Below are 20,613 nucleotides of genomic sequence, written 5' to 3' on the forward strand. Positions count from 1 at the left end.
AAACAGATTGGCAGGTAATAGACACACAGACAGACGGGCAGACACATGTGTTCAAGACTGACTAAAGATTGTGTTTGGTGCTTCCAGCATTTAGTAAGATTAAAAGCCTATGCACAGTCTTAAGTACCAAGAACAGCTTTAAAACTGACCTGGTGGCCTAATGACACACTGTGCTTATGGATACAGCTTTAATACCAGTGTCCTAATCAGGTCACAGAAAAGCCAGCACTTGGACTGTTTGTGCTGGATATGTGTCCAGAATTACATAGTGCGGAGGGGATTATGAAAAGGTTGATGAAGATTCATGCATTACAGATTCTTATAATTTGCATTAGATTAATAATTAGGGCTGGGTATTGACACAATTTTCACGATTCAATTCGATTTCTATTCACATGCTTTCGATTACGATTTAGATTCGATATCGATTATTTTGGATGTAGTATATCAGTTACAGTACATGGCAAATTTTCTAGAGGAAAAAAATCTCTCAACTAATGCTGTAAACTACACATGGGAGTCAGTTGGTACTACTTTACTATAATAATGAAGGTTAAAATTAACTAAAAATTATAATAAATAAACTTAGAATGACATAATCATATTTCTACTCCAATTCGGGTTTTTTTTTGTTTTGTTTTTTATAAATCGTGGCTGCCATAACTGATTTATTCAAACATGCATTAAATATTGAAGAACATTATAATGAATATGTAACGATGCATAGCTATACTTATCAGAATGCTGCTTTCTAGTGTTCATTTTTCTAGCTGACTAATGAGTTTATGGTCACTGAATATGTTTTTCTGAGGTAAATGTGACGTTATGTGACATTGTTTACAAGCTGTTTTATTGACGTCTTTCCGAGGTTGAAACACTGATTGAGCTATTACACGAGACATGATACGGATTTCAGTAAGTTGTACTGTATATTTTAACATACCTTCAGATGTTTAGTTATGTTTATTTCGCGCTGTAACTGGTATTAAAGCGGAGGAGAGGATGTTCACATGCGCTCCGTGCTGCCGCTTCTCTTTAACTGAGGCGCTAAAGCGATCTGTCACGTCACATTAAACAGCGCCAAGATGGATGTCATTTGAAATCTGAGACTTTGCTTCATATCAAAAGTAACAAAGCACAAATATTATTGCAATTTATTGAATGGGAGGCGCGCTACATGTTCTGTTCATTCATCAACTGAAAACAGACTAGACTAATCGATTCTTAAGATTGAAGAATCGATATCGCTTCGTAAAAATGAGAATCGATTAAAATTGAGAAATCGATATTGTTTACCCAGCCCTATTAATAATGTGATAGTAGCACAAGTCTATCGTCGCAGTCAAGATCTAAACACATTTTTGGTCACATTCCTAGAGCTGAATTGAAGTAGATTGTATAGCTTTGATTAATATTTTTGGAGATGTACCACAAGCATTATACTACAGTTTGGTTTTTGAACATATATAATTGTTGACGAATCATTGGAGAAACATTAGAAACGTAAAAACACATATGTTTTGACATATGATCATAATACCATTGTTCTGTGCACATGTGTCATGAAAAACCACATTTTTGGAAATGTATAATGATAAAACTATGTTTTCGGACATAATACTATTGTTGTTTGGCATGCGTGTACCACAATAATACTATCTTTTTAAAATTTACCATGGTAATACTTTGCTTTTTGGAAATGGTACCATCATAATATCATGCTTTTTTGGACATGTACACTGGCAATACCATGTTTTTGGACATGTATTCATAATACCATTGTTGACTGGACATGTAACATGATAATACCACTTTTTTGTATCAATGGTTACCATGGTACAATGATTTGTGGACATGTACCATGGCGATATTATGTTTTTAGAGACATGATTATAATACCATTGTTTACATACACTTTTTTTTTTTTTTTGGAGCATGTACCATAATGATGCCATTCTATTCTTTGAACTACCTTGGAGTACCATGGTATATGAAAATGGAAGTCATGTTCAATGATGTTAGCATCTGATCAGAGTACCCTTGTACTCTCACAGTACTTAAGGATTACTCATTCTGACTTCTAAATGAGTGCAACCAAGAGCATGGTAGAAAAGTTACTTGCAGTCGTAATAAAAATATCAGCTGAAGTGTTTAAACTGAATAGCAGGTAGTTTTTGTACAAAAGATGTACAATGCTTGGTGAATTCACTCTAGATGCTTCTAACCTAGGAAAAAAAAACCTTGATAATCTGCAAAGATATCTCGGTACTTGACGAATTATCAAGACTGTGCTAGTTTTTGCTGTTCAATTGCTTTAAGTTGAGCTTTGGTTCCACTCTTCTCTGTAATCCTCTTGAGCAGGAGCGAATTTAGGGCAAGTGCGATTAGTGACGGCCCCACGCTCTTATCATGTTCTCTAAACAGACAAGTATGGAGAGAAATAAGACAAAACAGAAATATAAAGCAAGGATTATAACTAGGAGCACGTGTACCACACAAGGTGCTAAAACAGGTTTCAAGGGGTATTTGGAAAGATTTCGGTTTGCATTATTAAATTTATTGATAACAACTTAATAAAATTAAATTAAGTTAAAAGTTAAATGTTTGACCAATGTGCTGGGCAGTTTTATTTAACCCAACAATTGTTTAAAAATTACTACATGGCTGACTTAAAATCAACCCAAAATAGGTTGGAAATTAAAAATCAGACACATAATTACTATAGAGGCAACAATAAAAATCAAAAGGTGAACGTTTATTAATACGCAATTTAATGTTTAATTTTTTAAAAGTGAATCATTGTAATTATGGCATTTTAAGAATATTAATGATAATCTAAATTATATACGCACTATAATATATTTTCAAATAAATATATGTTTCTGGTTTGGTTTTGATGAAGGGGTCCTAACTGATGTGATTGGAAGTACATTAGACAAAAAGGTCAGGAATCACTGAGATAGAGTACCCAACTCCTTCCTCAAAAATACTTGTCCACTTGTCAAAATACTGTCAGTCTTGCTCTAGTCCCATTTCTCCCCATGTCTAAAGTCTTGTAATCTCAGCTCTCTGGAGGAGCTGCTAACTGCCTCTGTTGAAGACGCTTTCAAAGAGCTTCACTCAAAGCCAAAGCGCTGAGCTTTTGAAGACTCCAGCACTAAGCCAAAGAAAGCACAGAGTCGATCTTAGCTTTAGCATAGATTAGTGTTTAGTGTGGGTTTAGTGGCTACTGTTGGTGTAATGTGAAAATACTTATTGAGAACATCTCTGTGAAAATGTATCTGACCGTGTCAGTTTACAATGGACAATACCCACTGATTGCAGTTAATGTTTGCGAGACAGCAATATTAATGTTGGCAATAACACATCCATGCTTATTTGTAGAATGTGGTAAATGACAAGAAGCCAGATGGTTTAAAAGTGAATTAATTTCTCCAGCACTAGCTGCACCAAATGCTATTGCAGAAATAATGATCCCAAACACTCAAACACCGCATCTCATTCTAATGTACTAGAGCACGTACTGTACGCACAAAAACGGTGCTTTAAATCTCTTGACAAACTAAAAGACGTAAATGACATTTGTATATATTCTAAATAAAAGATATAGATTGTACTGAATATCAGCTTGCTTATTTATTTTGCTCAAGATAAGGATTTATTAAGTGTCATGCAAACAAGAAACTATGCTTCCAACCACAGCTTGAGAGCTGTCATTCCAACTACACATCTTTGCGATGCTGTTTGTGAATGTTCGTTGGAACTGTGGTTCGTAAACACTGAACTTGCGACCATATTTGGTTAACAGTGCTTTTGGGAAATGCACACCACAATGCTGAATGTGTCAAAAAGTCATTACACCCTTCAGGTAGTCAATATGCAAATGGCTTCTTTACAGTTATTTATAATTTTTGCATGTTAAACATGAATAAATAATGTAAATAAAATCATACATATTATAAGATATTATACATCCTGCTCTATCATTGCTGTGCTTTTGACATACTTTAGATTATTCCCAGGACACTGTCTTTGCAATTAGTGTACTAGATGTAAAGCTAATTGACAACAAACTACATAAAAATACAGTGATTAGTGAAATGTTACAAATAACTAGTCCATTGGAAGCATTTGAAGAATGGAAGGATCACTAGAAGACAATGCAACCTTTTTAGGCCCAGTAGGACAAGTACACATGGGTTGTGCCTGCTTTTCTCTGCGACTGTCACATGCTCTGTTGTGAACAGGATGTTGATCAGTGACTGACCTCTACCATCAATCACCAAACACACAATGAGCTTCAGTGTAACAATACAAGCAGTTAGCTAATGTCAAATACACACATACACACACACACACAGAGCAATGGACAATACTCTCTATTAAAGGGTTAGTTCTCCCAAAAATGAAAATTCTGTCATTATTTACTCACCCTCATTTCGTTCCAAACCCGCAAGACTTTCGTTCCTCTTCGTAACACAATCTTTTTAATGAAAACTGAGCTTTTGACAGCCTACACAACTACAACTTTCAAGCCCCATAAAGGTAGTAAAACATCATTAAAGTACTCCATGTGGCTCCAGTGGTTTAACCTCAATTTTATGAGGCGATGCGGGTGCTTTGTTTGCACAAAAAAAAAGTGAATAAAGTGGTGAATTGTTTTTTTTGCAGAAACAAAGCACTCGTGTCACTTCACAAAATTGAGGTTAAACCACTGGAGTCACATGGATTACTTTAATGATGTCTTTACTACCTTTCTGGGGATTGAAAGTGGTAGTTGCGTAGGCTGTCAATGGAAGGGCAGAAAGCTTTAAGATTTAATTAACCCTTAAATGCATGAATGTTTCGCCAATCATTCTTAAATATTCGGGTCTTTAGCGACCTGGATCTATATCTAAGACGGATGGATCTCCACCTGCAGCGATAATATAAAACTCCCCTAATATTAGAATAACCATTACAGAAGAATAAAGCATATTTTGTTACCTTTTGGAGCTTGGAAGTGTTCATTTTGAGCAGATGTTTTATGCCATCATCACTGTCCTCGTCTGAGCTCATTTCCCAGTACAAATGATTGTTTTGAGAATATGTTTGAGATTGTGAATATGAGCCCATTTGCGATCTCAGACATATTCTCAAAACTATCATTTTCAACATCTTCAAAATCGATATTTTGATCGCTGATAGCTTCACCAGATCCTCCATTAAATGACGGTGACACTCATATTTGATTGCATTCAGTACTTGCTCTGCAGTAAATCTCTGAGCCATTTCATGTTTTGCCTATTCTTTCGTTTTCTGTCTGAATGAAACGTCACATCTTCATTGTGTATTAGACATTGCCACCTTGTGGAATAAAGGTGAATTGCGCTTATTCCGTCATCAAAGATTCAGTTATTGTTGTGTAGAAAAAAAATGTACGTACACTGATACACACCTCGGGTCATTAGCGACCCTATACAATTTTACAAAAATAAATAAATAAATAATAATAATAATGCATTTATTTAATGGCGCCTTTCATAACACCCAAGGTCACCTCACAAGCAAGCACAGATTAAAAAAAAAATAATAATACAGATCACTACACAAGACAAAACACACAACGCACACTCCGCATATACAGATAAAGTGCAGTAAAGACTAAAACATAAAACATAAAGATAAAACATTTTATAAAAAAGCCTGTATAAAAAGATATGTCTTAAGACGTGTTTTAAAAGTCAGCAGGCAATCGCTATTGCAAACATCAAGGGGAAGGGAAATTAATAGGAAAATAGGCATTCTTTTATAATTTTATGATTTTTTTTCTTGTTATATTCTTTATAATGAATTGATTGAGGAATACTAAGAAGGTTGATGTCTACCTTTGAAAAATTAACGAGGAGGAGGGTAGTGAATGACGTCCCGGGTCGCTAAAGACCCGAGGTATGCATTTAAGGGTTAAAAAGATCTTCGTGTGTTCCAAAGATGAACGGAAGTCTTATGGGTTTGGAATGACATGAGGGTGAGTAATTAATGACAGAATTTAAATTTTTTGGTGAACCTACCCTTTAAGACAAATGTATCTGTTTGTTGCATAAATTTTGTGAGTATGTGTGTATCTGATATCAGCCGGATCAACTTGTGAGTGTGAGTGTGTTAGTGATGAGAATTCTGGCTCTTTTTAGTGAGCCAGATCATTTGGCTCAGCTCAGCAATGAGAATCGTCTCTTTTGGCTCCCAAACGGCTCTTCATTTACTATAACTTCTGTCTTTTGTAATTCAGCTAAATTTAACAATGGTTTGATCTATGAATGATATATGTGCACATATGTTAATTATTTAATGCAATTATTCTAAACCTTATAAAAACTTTATTAAATGATGTAAAAACTATACAAAACTATTCCAAACAAATCAAAATGGCACACTGTGTGCATGTGCCTGTTTTTGACATAGTTATTCTTTTGGAGGTAAAATGCAAAAGATCTCCAACTGGAAAATGGTTTATACAGACCCTAAACAATTTATTTTTCATTACAAAAAAAAAAAGTTTAGAATAAAGGATTAGGTTAGGGTTAGTCCTCGTGCTAATTACAATTAACATAACAATAGAATACAATACAATGTGACCTTCCATTGTCAAACTGTGCAGCAGACACACCAGCAGCCATACTGTATGTGCAGCTGGTGAACGTCTATCCGCCAGCTGTGTTCTGTTGTTGTGAGTGCGCGTGTGTATGTGGGTGGGTTGAAAGAGCAGGTTTGTCAGAGACATGAACCATCCTGTATAGAGAGACTGATGAGAACTAGAGAAAGGATGGATGAAAGATGATAAGATAATTACTGTATGAACAGCACACACTGTAATGTTATGTCCTCCATAGATTACAGATCAGTGTTATGATGATTGTTCAAAATATAAACTTTAATTGAAACAAAACAGAGATACACACCCTAGAAGAAACTACTATATATATTGTCCAGTACTAGTTGGAACTACAGAATGCTCAAGGTTGTTGTTCGCCTTGACACAGCTGTTAGTTTTTTTTTTTCTGTACAGCTGTTGAGCTTATTTATCACAGACTCTCAGGTGACTAGAGTGTTTGCAGTTTACTTCCTCCCTTTCTCTATTTGTTAATGTGGGGCCTGAGAAATTCAATCAGTGGAGCTGTTAAATGTTAGTGTTATAAACAGACTCTCACCACACTCAAAACACTGCAGTCGAGTCAAATTAACCCTGAATTTTTTTACAGTCTTCCCTCCAGGCCACCTGTCATTACAGATTATGTCAAATAGACCCTTGTGTGTGGTCAAGTCAGGCCTCATTTGGAGGTTTTTCTCTTCCTAGCTCATTTAGTATAACAAGTCAGTGTCATGGGTTAAACAGACTGATAAAATGTATCCCGAATACACTGTAAATCGCTTGGAATGAAAGAATCAGAGAGGGAGAAACCAGTCTTGTAAAGATTATGTAAATTTGTTTTTTTTAAATAAATAAATAAAAAGTTTTATTCAGCAGTGATGCACTAAATTGATAATAAGCGATTTATAGTGTTTCAAATTATAGTGTATTATATCAAAATTATAAAACTGTTAGTTCCTGTCCTTGATTCTGATCAATAGCTGTGTTTTATTCAAGATAAAACACGGCTATGACCGCTTCACCCAACGGTTCTGTGTATCACTACACAACACCCTTAGCAACCACTCTTAGCAACATAAACTGTTTCTCAATTTATATTGTTCATTTAAGCTTACTGTATTATGTAGAAGAGTATTGTGAGAAAGAGATCGAGTGAGTGAGTTTATTACCTGCATTCAGATTTAGCATTTTCCTTCAGGTTCATAATTAAAAATCTGTTTAAATGTCTGATTTATTATCTTGTCCTTTTAACAGTTAAGGGCTTTTCCCGTGACTGACAGCACTAGTCAAAGCATTTGTCAGTTGCGTCTTGTTCCGTGTTCACAACAATTCAGTCTTTTCAATGTAAAAGTCTTCGCTACTGACTGACACACTCATAAAGACAGTCTTTGCTGCCATCTAATGGCGTAATAATGTAACTTCTGTTGCTGTTCACGGTCAGGGACTATTTTTTCCGGCGGAAGGAAGGCTTTTAGTGAAAGTTTACTTCGTGAAAGTTGCATTGATACATATTTTTGGTTTTAATATTTGTATTGTGTGGTAACCATTTTATAAAAGCAATAAGGTACGAGAGGCTGTGCTGTATCATGAATAAGTCACGGCTAAAGGGCATTGCTTCGCGTCGTGCCTAACAACGCCCTTCAGCCGTGACTTATTCACGATACAGAACAGCCTCTCGTACCTTATTGCTTACTTATAAAAAAAAATATAGAAATATTTTGTAATGTTATAAATGTATATTTCAAATAAAAAAAAAGTTCCTTTAAACTTTCTATTCATTAAAAAATCCTGAAAATACAGTATCATGGTTTACACAAAAATATTAAGCAGCACAGTGGGTTTCCACATTGATAATAATATTAATATATTTCTTGAGCAGCATGTGACACTGAAGACTAGTGTCACAATGACTGCTGAAAATTTAGCTTTGCCATCACAGGAATAAATCACATTTTAAAAAATATTAAAATAGAAAACAATTATTTTAAATTGTAATAATTTCACAATATTACAGATTTTACTATATTTTTTTTGATCAAATAAAAAAAGCATTGATGAGCATAATAGTCTTCTTTCAAAAACATTAAAAAATCTTACCAATCCCAAACTTTTAAATGAAATTGTATTTTATATCTGAAAATATTAATAAAGACTAGATGAAATGCTGCTTAGTAAGTCACAATTCAGTTTGTTTCTGTTGTACCTTCTGTAAATGGTTGCAGTGAACTACACAATCGATTTACATTCTATAGTTGTTGACAGGTGAGAAGTAACAATAATGTGAACTGACTTGAAGTGAGAGACACTGATAGTGAGATAAAGTGAGTGTACATACACAACCCACTACCAGACTGTTGTCATATAACCTGTCCACAACAATCACACTCAAAGTCCCTATAGTAGAGAAGCAAGTTCACACATACACACACTTAGTCACATAAACCCAACACTCTGTTGTGATGCGCAATGAAATAAAACACTTGAAGTACTTTTAAACCTGAGCTGTAGGAATATATCTCCATTTTAACCCCAGGAAGAGATTGATATGCGTTTGTTAGTTACCTGAGTGAAAGCATTTCCTGTGACTCATAGGTGTCATTGCATCATTGTTGTCTAAGGAAATCCATTATCAATGATGTAATCAAATACAAGGCCTTTTGTAATGATGCCTGAGAGATGATATCTCAAAGCTCATATTCAAAAGCAAAACTGTTTTTATAGGCCCCATTACCTGAGATAACTTGATATGTTTGCTTTTTTCTGTAAGAGACCGAGGAAGTGTTTCTTATGTTTGATTGATGCGCATCTGTTCCATTTCAAACGCATGTATTAAATGTCTGTTTGCATTTTAGATCTAGACTAGTGTGTGAAGTGCAATATTACTTTCTTCACGGTCTCAGTATTTTAAAGGATGAGCTAATCAAAGGATCTCATTGATGAATCAGAATTAGATAGTGAGCCATTACCCATGGTGACGTCACTTCTGGTGTGCTGTCCCCACCTTTGTAATATAAGTCACACCACAGTTTTTATGGTGTATAAAAATGCATGAGGTAAAATATTTATTGCATTCGTTTTGCAAGAAGTATACCTCCCTTTTCTCCCCCATCCATCTCTTTTCCTCTCCTTGACTCTTTGAATTTGCTTTTTCAATTCAGCCAGTCAGCTGCATCTATACAGTCTCCACAGTAACCATGAAGTGATCACGAGGAATAAATCGTAAATCATGGCTTCAGCGTTTTATTCTCTCTGTTACTCCTGACACAGCAGATAAGCCTCAGAAAATTCCCAATGGGGAAACCACAGTGGGAATGGTCATTTCGGATGAGTCAAGGTTGAAGGGCTGATGGAAAATTAGACCAGGTGAATGAGTGTGTACTTAATGTTAGTAATATATGTTTGTATGAGCAATGCAGGGGTTTTCCTTGTTGGCACATAGTTTCAATCACATGCGTATGCGGAATTTTTTAATAGATTAGAAAGTCTGCATTGATTATTTATTCATTTTACCTTGGTGAAAAAGCAACGACTGCTTCACAACCAATTTGAAAGTACTTTTAGATGTTTATTGGAGTTTTGAAAAAAAAAAAATAGAGGTATTACTGTTGTCAAAAGTACTGACTTAGATACCAAGTCGGTACTGAAATTTTAAAAATGTGATGCTTTGAGCGCTGTTGAGCAGATTCGTAAACACATCTGATTGGCCATTGTGTTCACGCGCTCAACATATAGTATGTCTGTGTAGCGCAACGTACGGTTGCGTTGGAAAGCACAAGGAAGTGTTTGAATTTGAAAGTGTTTTGAAAGCAGGAGCGGTCCACTGATAGATGCTTGCTTTCAAACGCTCCCGTGTGTATCTGTGTAAATGCTCAGTGAAGAGCGTCATTGATGTCTATTTACAACATGTTTTTGAAGCGCTGATCATTGAAGCCAACCACAGACATATCTGATGAGCGCATGAACACAAAGGCCAATCAGAGGTATTTACGAATCTGCTCAACAGCACTCAAAGCGTTACATTTTTAACATTTCAGTACCGACTTGGTATCAAAGTCGGTACTTTTGACAACACTAATAGGTATAGGCACTTTTTCCAGCCTGGGTTGCGGTAGATATACCTGTAAGAATGTTAACACTGTAGGCTTTTTTTTTTTTAAATAGAAAATTAATTAATTAAAGTGTTTTAATATTTTTATTTTCATTTATTTGGTGTAACTTCAATGCTTGTGTATAAAAAAGAGAGCTTTGCATTACTAATTTGTTTAGCTTCACTCTGTTCTCTTGCAGCATTTCTCACTGTGATCGACAGATTCAGTTTCAGAGTACATTATTCAGCAGTAGTGAACCCCCCCTAAAATGGCAATTCCCAAAATCCCTCAGCAGCCAGAGCCAATCAGAAAGCATTTATGCAGCCCACTCAACACTCTGTGTGGCCGTACAGCGTGGCAGAGAAAGGGAATGATGAAAATCAATATGATTTTAGGAGTTTGGGCATGACAAGGCAGCAAAGGAGAAAGAAAATATTTTACAGAGCAGTATGAGGAGAGACCAAACACACCAAACTCACTCTTGCCCTCTTCTCCCCCCTTTTTACCCCTTCTCTCTCGTTCGTCATTCATGATTAATGTGCTGAGACTGAATGAATGATTAATGATGGGAGGTTGGCTTTGGCTGCTGTATCAGCCTATGACAGTGCGGCACTGGAGCCTTAGTGACAAGATCCATTGCTCTGTATTTTACCATTTCAACTTGCCTGTGAACTGCAAGAGAATTTTGAACATTTGTTCTTGCATCAATTCCTGCTGAGCATTTCTAAATGTGTCTTCTCTGTCTGTCTCAGTCAATCTCTCCCTCACACATACATACTCCCTCACAGATGAGTGGTCAGACATACAGTTGTAGGAGATTGGCATTTGGTTTGGGGGATCAGGGGCAGATGGTATAGCTCTAGGAACCAACACCACATCGGTATGCCCAGCAGGGGGGTGAACATTTCTGGAAGGACCTGGAGGGAAAAGATAGAGTGTGACACAATGACATTTAGCAGGACCTTGCCTGAAGCAAGTGTCTTTGTCTCTTTCCATCTACTGCCTCCATCATTCGCTTTCTGCTTTTCTGTGTCACTCATTGGGAATGACAGCTAGAAATGATGGAAGAGGGTGGGGTTTGTTTTTGGCAGGTTGTGAGACACAGATTCAGAGAGAGTTGGATGGAGAAGGAGACAATGAGAAGAATATTGAGATTATGATTTAATAAAGGCATATTTTTTAATTTAAGTTGCAAAAGTATTATGTTGTTGTTATTATTATTATTATTATAAAAATGAATGATGAATGTTTATTGTGATAATTATAATATAACAATAAATAAAAATGTGTTGTTGTTATTATTATTGATAGCAATAATAATAACAACAATAATGATAATTATAAGTACTGCTATTATTATTGTTGTTGTTGTTGTTATTATTATTATAAAAAATTTTCTTTATCACAACAAACATATAATTCATTTGATGTGCAGTCACATGTACATATATTAAACTTGGTTTGTCCAATCAGATTTTAGAGCCATAACCATTTTATACACAAGATTTTTGGTGCCACGTCTTGGAATTGTCTTGAATTGGTTTGTTTTATTCCATTTAGATAAACTCTTCTTGTTCTATACAAATTATTTAAAGAGTTAATTCACCCAAAAATTAAATTATCCCATAATTTACTCACCCTCAAGCCATCCTAGGTGTATGACTTTCTTCTTTCAGTCAAACACAATCGGAGTTATATTAAAAAATATTCTGGCTCTTGCAAGCTTTATAATGGGAGTAAATAGTAACCAATATTTTGAAGCCCAAAAAAATGCCTCCATCCATCATAAAAGTAATCCATGCAGCTCCAGAAGGTTAAAAAAGGCCTTCTGAAGCAAAGCGATGCGTTTTTACAAGAAAAATATCCATATTTATAACTTTGTAAACTAGAATCACTGGCTTCCGCACGCCAGTCGATTCCGGCGGAAGAGTGAAGTTTGACCCGACACATGACGTATTGACCAACGCGGAAGCGCAGAGGACACAAAACACCGGTCACGAATTAAAAGTCTAATGCCGCCTTCACTGCTATTGGAAATTTGATAATTTCCACTTGTGAAGTCGTGATTACGAGCTCATCGCATTCAAGTTTCGAAATGGTAGGGCGTGTCCGTGTGCAATTTTTACCTAGGAAACTCGTATTTATGATAATTCCGAGAGCACGTGAAGGCAGCATTAAACAAGAATTTTTAAAGAGAAATGTTGGAGGAACATGAGTTTGTTGCCCAGCCCTGATTGTTTGAACCGTGAGCGGCGTCTACTCTCACCTAAGCTTACGCTACTTATCTCCTACATCCTACGTCGGAACGCGTGGACGTACGTTACCGGAAGCTAGTGATTATAGTCTATAAAGTTATAAATATGGATATTTTTCTTACAAAAACACATCACTTTGCTTCAGAAGGCCTTTATTAACCCCCTGGAGCCGTATGGATTACTTTTATGATGGATGGATGTGCTTTTTTGGGCTTCAAAATCACGGTTACTATTCACTCCCATTATAAAGCTTGGAAGAGCCAGAATAATTTTTAACTCCGATTGTGGTTGACTGAAAGAAGAAAGTCATATATACCTAGGATGGCTTGAGGGTGAGTAAATTATGGGATCATTTTCATTTTTGGGTGAAATAATGCTTTGAGAATTAAAGTAACTAAAGTTACAGTCCCTGGCAACTTTGGCAGAGTAATAATTGGCATCTATGGGTGCTGCATGGGGTTATGCATACACAGCAACTGGTGAACATGTTTCAGATCATAACTGTAACTATATTGTGTATTTTAGCACACTTTAAGACTGTATAGTGTAAACTAGAACCAATCAGCATCTAGGATTAGGCCTATGTGTGTATTTTTGTTTTGTAAACTGTAGAAAACATGTTCATATTTATTTGCCTTGTTTGCATTTCAACAGTTTCACGTGAGCCATTCATCTTTGAAAAGTACAGCAGTTTTTTTTTTTTTTTCTCTGGCTGTCAACCAAACACACAGATAATCCATTCTGTGAATTAATTTGAGAATAATCATACACTTATCAAACTGTGTATGTTAGTCTGAACTCAAACTGATTTTGATGTTGAACAGCAGGTGTGGTGACTGATTGCAAAGAAAAATAATGAGGCTTTCTTCTGGCGTCATCGCATAGCACAAGATATTTTGCATTTTTGTCTGCAGAGGGACTTAAAAATATAATAATAGTGAGGGTTTTACAGTTGCATTTCATATGAAAATGGCTGCTTGTGTGTCTCACATGTGTTCATTAGATAAAGTGGTTCAGTTTGTTCAGTGTTGTTCTATCTCAGGTCTGGTCTGTGTGTATCCATGTACTATCAATCACACATGCTGGTGTTCTATAGAGTATTAGTGAGGTATTATAACAGGACACATTTGGCTTGGCAGCTGTCAGATATTAGCTTTAGAAGGAGGTGATTATCTTGCTGTATTAAAAGCTGTTCATCACCTCTTAAGAAGATAAATGTGTGTGCTTGTTTGATATGATAGGATATATTATTAGAAGCCTAACATTTAAAGAATTTCAAGAGAAATGCCAGTAATCAACCAACTAGTAATGCTAAAGCAAACACCTAAGCAACCATTGGTTCTTCGGGGACATTACCAAAACATGAATCTTATCGTTTGGCCAATGAAAAAGAGATTACAACACCTTTTCGTAAAAAAACGATGGTCTCATTGATGGTATGTGAATGTTCTTGTCGGCCTTTACAGATGCGTTAATATTCCGTTCATTCAAATTCAAAATTTATCGAAACAAATTTTCGTCTTGGTGTGAATAGGGATTGTTTTTAGTGTGGGAAAGAATTTTGTCCAAAGATGTCTATCCAGGCCAGAATTACAAAGATTATGAGAAGAAGAAGAAATGGAGGGTGATTGACTGAGATGAGAGTGGCAGAAGAGCGATTACAAGTGATTAATCTAATCACATGTGCTCAGATCCAGAGCCAATGGCTGCAGTCAGTACAAACAAGCACAAATATAAAGGCAAACAGATCCATACATGCATACAGTTCACCGATCACAGACAGCCTTTCTGTTTCACATCAAATCTGTGTTTAATGTTGTCTAATGAGTTTAGACATTAAACAGACGAGACACTAACAGTCTGAACTGCTCAGGAAATGAGCGTTCATTTAATACATAACATTTCTATTGGTTTCATGGCAAGAACAAACTCTTACAGATCAGACGTGTTTGTTTCTTAGTGTCACTTACATGTACTGGATTCGACCCTCTGACACTCATATCACACTACAAGATGAGTGTGATCTGTCCTCTTTCCTCGACTTTTCTCTGATGTCCTCTTTCTTTCGCTGTGTCTATATATATTTCTCTAATCTCTTAAATACACACTTGGTTGTGATTAGGGTAATGGAGCAAATGAGTGTTTCACATTTTAAATAAAGAGGAACAGATTAAATGCAGTGCAGTGCAGATGCTGTATTAAATTTGCCCAGGGCATCAGATATAGCACATCTTAAACAGCATTACATTTTCAGAGCCTCAACCCACATGCTAATATACATATCTGAACAGAATTACTCATCATGCTAAACAGACATTCATAGTGTGTGTGTGTGCGTGTATGTAAAAGTTTGGCTATTCCTGTAAGAAAATATCCTCACAAATATAGTAACACCGACTTTTAAAGTGTCTTCACTATTTGAAATCATATTTAGCTTTAAATTTGATCATATTAATAGGTTTGTGGATGGGCTAGTGTATAGGATGTGGCAAATATCATTATCCTAGAATGTGTCTGCATGAATGCAAGGAAGAAAGTGTCTATTTTTATTTTTAATATGTGTGACTTATATTAATTAATTTACTGAAACTTGCTGTGATAAATCTTTTGATATTTAATCCATGCTTTTCTTTCTTTTTTTTTTTCTCTCAACAGTCAAGCCGGATTCCCTTAAATTTAGGGACATATATAACTTCAGCACCTTTCTGTTGGACCCTGAGTCCGGGATGCTCTACGTTGGTGCGTGTGATGCAATCATTGCTGTGCATACTGCTGACCTATCAAACCCATCAAGGATGAAGGTGAGCTCTCTTTTCTCTTGCAGTGAATGTCACAGCTTGACAATAACACAAAACCCAACAGAAACATTCTGTTTGTACACAACCTATCAATATATATATGTGTGTGTGTATGTGTGTAATGTAATGATGGTTAAACTATGTACAGGGAGCCCTTTCTTGCACATTACTATAATATTAAAGGTTACAATTAACATTATAACATACATGTACTGTTACACCCTACAGGCTTGACATTAACTTTTTTGCTTACCAGCCACTGTGGCTAGTAGTTTTCCAAAGTTACTAGCCACTCAGCGTTTTCACTGGCCACAATTTTGACATTGACACCATGGGGAAAAACTGCCTTATAGATATTTTTAATATTATCTCATAATGGTATATTAGGCTTCTGTGATTTTAAAGCTCAAAGTATAGTTCACTTTTTTACACGTATGCGAGGGTCAGCTTACAGTGTGCGTGATGCAAATTTTGTCATCAGAAGAGTACACGTGGACTGTACGTGCGCTGCCGGATTTTTGTAACCGTGTGTACTTTGTAAGTGCAGGTTGCACATGCGCATTTTTTGTTGTTGCAGTAATTAGTTTATCCACAAGGTTGCAACCGTGCCCTGAAGGCGTCGATTCACAAGGTAGTCAAACCTGCATAAACAGAACAGACGGGAACGCATGCAAGCTACAGTGACAATGGAGGACGACAGATTGTGCGAAATTGGTTAGAAAGTACCCTCACCCTCATCAAAACTGCACCTGCATCAAACGCCTGTGTATGGTACAAGTCAAGTGAAGTATACTTTGCAAGGCTGTGCATTCGACTGCGAACAAAGTATACCCAGGGCTTTAGACCTGACGCACAGATCCATTATACTGTTACACATGCGTTTTTTTTCTCAACTGTTTATGTTCACTTTAAACATTTAGTACCAAGAGGCGGCTTTATGTGCACGCAATTTGAGTGTTGGCACAAAATCTGTGGGAATGAGTAAAATTATGTGCAATACACACAACCCCACACCGAAATTCAAGTGCTGTAACATCAAAAATATTCATATTTGAAACGAGTGAGGGGAGGTGAGTTTGTGTGTCAACTCGCTGTCGGAGAGATGAGAGAGCGAGAAAGCACAGCTGGTATCGTATAGGCTATCTATTATGCAGAAAATGAGTATTGGAAGTGTTTCAAATATTTCAGTATCGAAAAATCAATATTTTTGACAACACTACATTGCGCTTAGTTTATTTTTCAGGTGCCGTCACGTTGTTCCAAACTTTTATGAGTTTCTTTTTTCTGCTGAACACAAAAGAAGATATTTGAATTAATGTTGGTAATCAAATAGTTGACGGTAGCCATTGACTTCCATAGTAGGAAAAAAAAATACTATGGAAGTCAATAGCTACTGTAAACTATCTAGTTTTACCAACATTCTTTAAAATATCTTCTTTTGTGTTTAACAGAAGAAAGAAATTCATACAGGTTTGGAACAACATGAGGGTGAGTGAGGGATGACACAATTTTTGGGTGAACTATCCCTTTAATTTCAAGCCCTGTATGTATGTATGTATGTATGTATGTATGTATGTATATGTGTGTGTGTGTGTATATGTGTGTGTGTGTATATATATGTATATATATATATATATATATATATATATATATATATATATATATATATATATATATATATACACCATAAATGCTGTTAGCTCTTAGCTAATGCATTTACTAATGTTAAGAAATTTAACCTTATTGTCAAGTGTTACCATTTATGCTAATTGTAGGGGGTGTTTAATTCTAATAAAAAGAAAAGATTTAATTAAAGTGGAATGATCAGCTAAATCATTACATAAAATGCTTTGTGCCAAATAACAATATCCAATTGCACACCAACATACTCACATATAGTCATCATAACAGACAGCCCAACAGGATTCAATACACAGCTTTTCATCAAGCTAAACTAGATGATCTCATCCCTGGTCGCTAGTGCAGCTCTCTAACCAAATTATCCCTCTGCGACGGCCCTCCCTTTTCTCGCAGCAGTCACCTCTCACTGTCTCCTGTCATCAGAGTCAAAATTCATCACACACTGTAATGTAGCTTCACGTCCATTTACCCTCAAGCACACAGACTGTCTCAGAGCCCAGCACATGCTTGCACCATACCTCCATCTACAGCAAAATTACTCGGTTAAGTGTCATGTAATATTAGATAGGTCTGTAAGATTAAGGAGAGCTACTGTGGTGAGATCATAGCACTGAAATCATGATAACTCATTTCCTGTGCTAAAAAGGAATGATCTTGTCCTTAGGCAAAGATTTTTGTGGTTAGAATTTCTCTTTAAAATATTTTTCAGCTTATTGAGAACAAACACATTTGATTTTAACCTCATTTCTATGTGAAGGGTAATGTACAGCCAGCCAGTTGATAAAATAAAAACTAAATAACTCCCTAAATAAACCCAGACAAGGTGGTCAGGTACTGTATCTTAAGCCCTGTTTACACCTGGGGCCGGTTGCATAAACTACTTAGACTAGTCTTAAAAGACACTAATGTTTTTCTTGAAGAGTGGTCCTAAGTTTTTAAAGTCCGTTACATAAAAAGGTAGATTGGTGTATAATTTGAATTGGAAAAACATTGATTACCCTTAGGTTAACTGCAAGTTGGTCAAACTAGTTCTTAAGACACAGTCTTAATATAGTCTAAGTTTATGCAACTGGCCCCTGGTTTTAAGATGCATTTTGGTTGATCGGATCTGAGAAGTGGACGATGCTAAATACAGGTGTAAATGGGGTGTAAAACATTTTGAGCTTGTCTACTTTCAACCACTTCCAGAGGTAGTCGAAAATGCATTAGACCGGATTGCTCTCATAGTGGAAATGCTCATGTGGTTGAATGTGTTCGCACAGCCATTAAAAAAACGGCTATTCTCCTCCTACTAACTGACCTAATGCGTAAACATTATGGAAAGCACATGAGCCAGGCGGGATTTAAACTTTGTCAGCTGAAGACCCAAGTTTGGTTTGAAGATGAAAAATGTACCAAGCACAATGTTCTCTCGCCATTCCTGATTTCTGTACAAACTTGGCCGGTCTTGTGGCTCTCAGAGCAGAAATGAAAGCTGCTGATCCCTATATTTTTTTCACCGTCTCCGGGCGTGTTCATATGTAAATAGGTGAGCTTATTTCATCCATTATATCGAAAGATCTGAAAAAAACCCATACATTTACCCGCATATACCCTCCCCTCAAAGAAATCAGCACAGAAGTGGTTGAAAGTGGTCAAAAGAGACGGATTAAAATACCAAGTGGAAATGGGTATGTGTCTCCCTCGTCCACTTCTGATCCGATTGACCAAAACTCATCTTAATACCAGGTGGAAACAGGGCCATAAAGGGGTGTAATTTGACAAATAAACAAATAAATAGTTAAATAGACATGAAATATTGATCTGGTTTGAAATTATTTGATTATGTGAGTAGAAAGACTACAGAGAGCTGTGAGAGATGTGAAAATAGCAAAGTGTAGAAGGAAGCTCAATATACAAAATTCTTATATGGCTCTCTGGAATACTTGATTGTGATTGGTCAGTCACAGCATTGTACAGTCATGTATTTTTATATAATGATGATTTTTGCTTTTTTAACCTGTTTATTTGACTGTTGTCTCTGGCAACCAGTGTCTGCACTGTGCTAGTTTTTATGTATCTCATATCACTTCATTATCTCTTTAATCTCACATCAATATTTAATATTTTCAATATTTATTATTTCATATTTATGTTTTTGTGTAAAGAGCAGGAAAACGTACAGTCCAATACGGACATAGTCTGACAAACACCAGAAGTGACAACTGGTCTAATTTGGTCACATGAATTCACCACACTGACCAACAGAAAGTTGCTTAGTTTGAAAGTGACTGTTCTGTGTGAGGTGTTATTCGTACATCGCTACATTTGACAATGAGAATGGACCTTTTTGGCCATGAAGAGTCGAATGTGACTTCACCTCAACATATTTGACTTTAGTTTCTCCCCATTGTCCAAAACAATATTTGAATGAAAAAAATTATATGATGTCAGTTTACATCTTGGAAAATATGTGACAACAGATTTACTCAAATTATTTTTTATCAAAATCAAAATCTAATCTCAAAATTATTTTTAGGAGAATTAATGTTTCAAGTGACCACAAATGGTATATATTTCGGATTCTGACTGAATGTATTACTATGTTCGATGGTTAAATAAGTAAATAACATTTGCAGCTACTGAATTCACATTCTCATGTGTTATAAGCCTCTGTATTTAACAGACCAAACATGCTTTGCATATTCATGGCTGACATAGTTTCTTTTTAACCAGGAAAGAATCTGAAGTACTGATCTCTCTCTCTCTCTCTCTCTCTCTCTCTCTCTCTCTCTCTCTCTCTCTCTCTCTCTCTATCTCTATCTATATCTATGTAGATTGAGTGGAGTGTTCCAGAAGACAGGAGGAAATCTTGTGTTGCTAAGGGAAAAACCGAGGTAAACTCATATGATATGTATGTACAGTATGTAGTGTGCTTTAGGTGGGGGGATGTAAAGAGCTCAATAGCAAGCAAACAAACAATATGAATCTTGTGAAAGGTTTGGAAAAGCTCGTAATTCCAAAATCCATCATTTGGCTGCTTTATTTTTAAAGAATATTCTTAAGAGTGCCCTCAACACTTTTGCTTTGTTTTAACTGAGCAATATGACAGTCGTCAAACTGTTACTGACAGCATCACACAAAAGCAAATATTCTCAGTTAGAGATGCCACTGAAGAAATGCACAAATTCACAGTCAGCAATGATTAATTTATTCTGTGAGTG

At 36.0% G+C, this 20,613-nt stretch overlaps 1 protein-coding gene across 1 annotated transcript in view; it reads left to right on the plus strand.

The window, feature by feature from the left end:
• The window catches only part of sema4f (sema domain, immunoglobulin domain (Ig), transmembrane domain (TM) and short cytoplasmic domain, (semaphorin) 4F), a 73,989-nt gene that overhangs the window by 42,340 nt on the left and 11,036 nt on the right, over window positions 1–20,613 (plus strand). The window contains exons 2-3 of the mRNA XM_051899569.1: window positions 15,627–15,772; window positions 20,227–20,286. Coding sequence (XP_051755529.1) covers window positions 15,627–15,772; window positions 20,227–20,286 — 206 coding nt within the window. The remainder of the gene's footprint in view (window positions 1–15,626; window positions 15,773–20,226; window positions 20,287–20,613) is intronic.

Source organism: Ctenopharyngodon idella, chromosome 7, assembly GCF_019924925.1.
Source record: "Ctenopharyngodon idella isolate HZGC_01 chromosome 7, HZGC01, whole genome shotgun sequence".
In the NCBI taxonomy this organism is placed as follows: domain Eukaryota; kingdom Metazoa; phylum Chordata; class Actinopteri; order Cypriniformes; family Xenocyprididae; genus Ctenopharyngodon; species Ctenopharyngodon idella.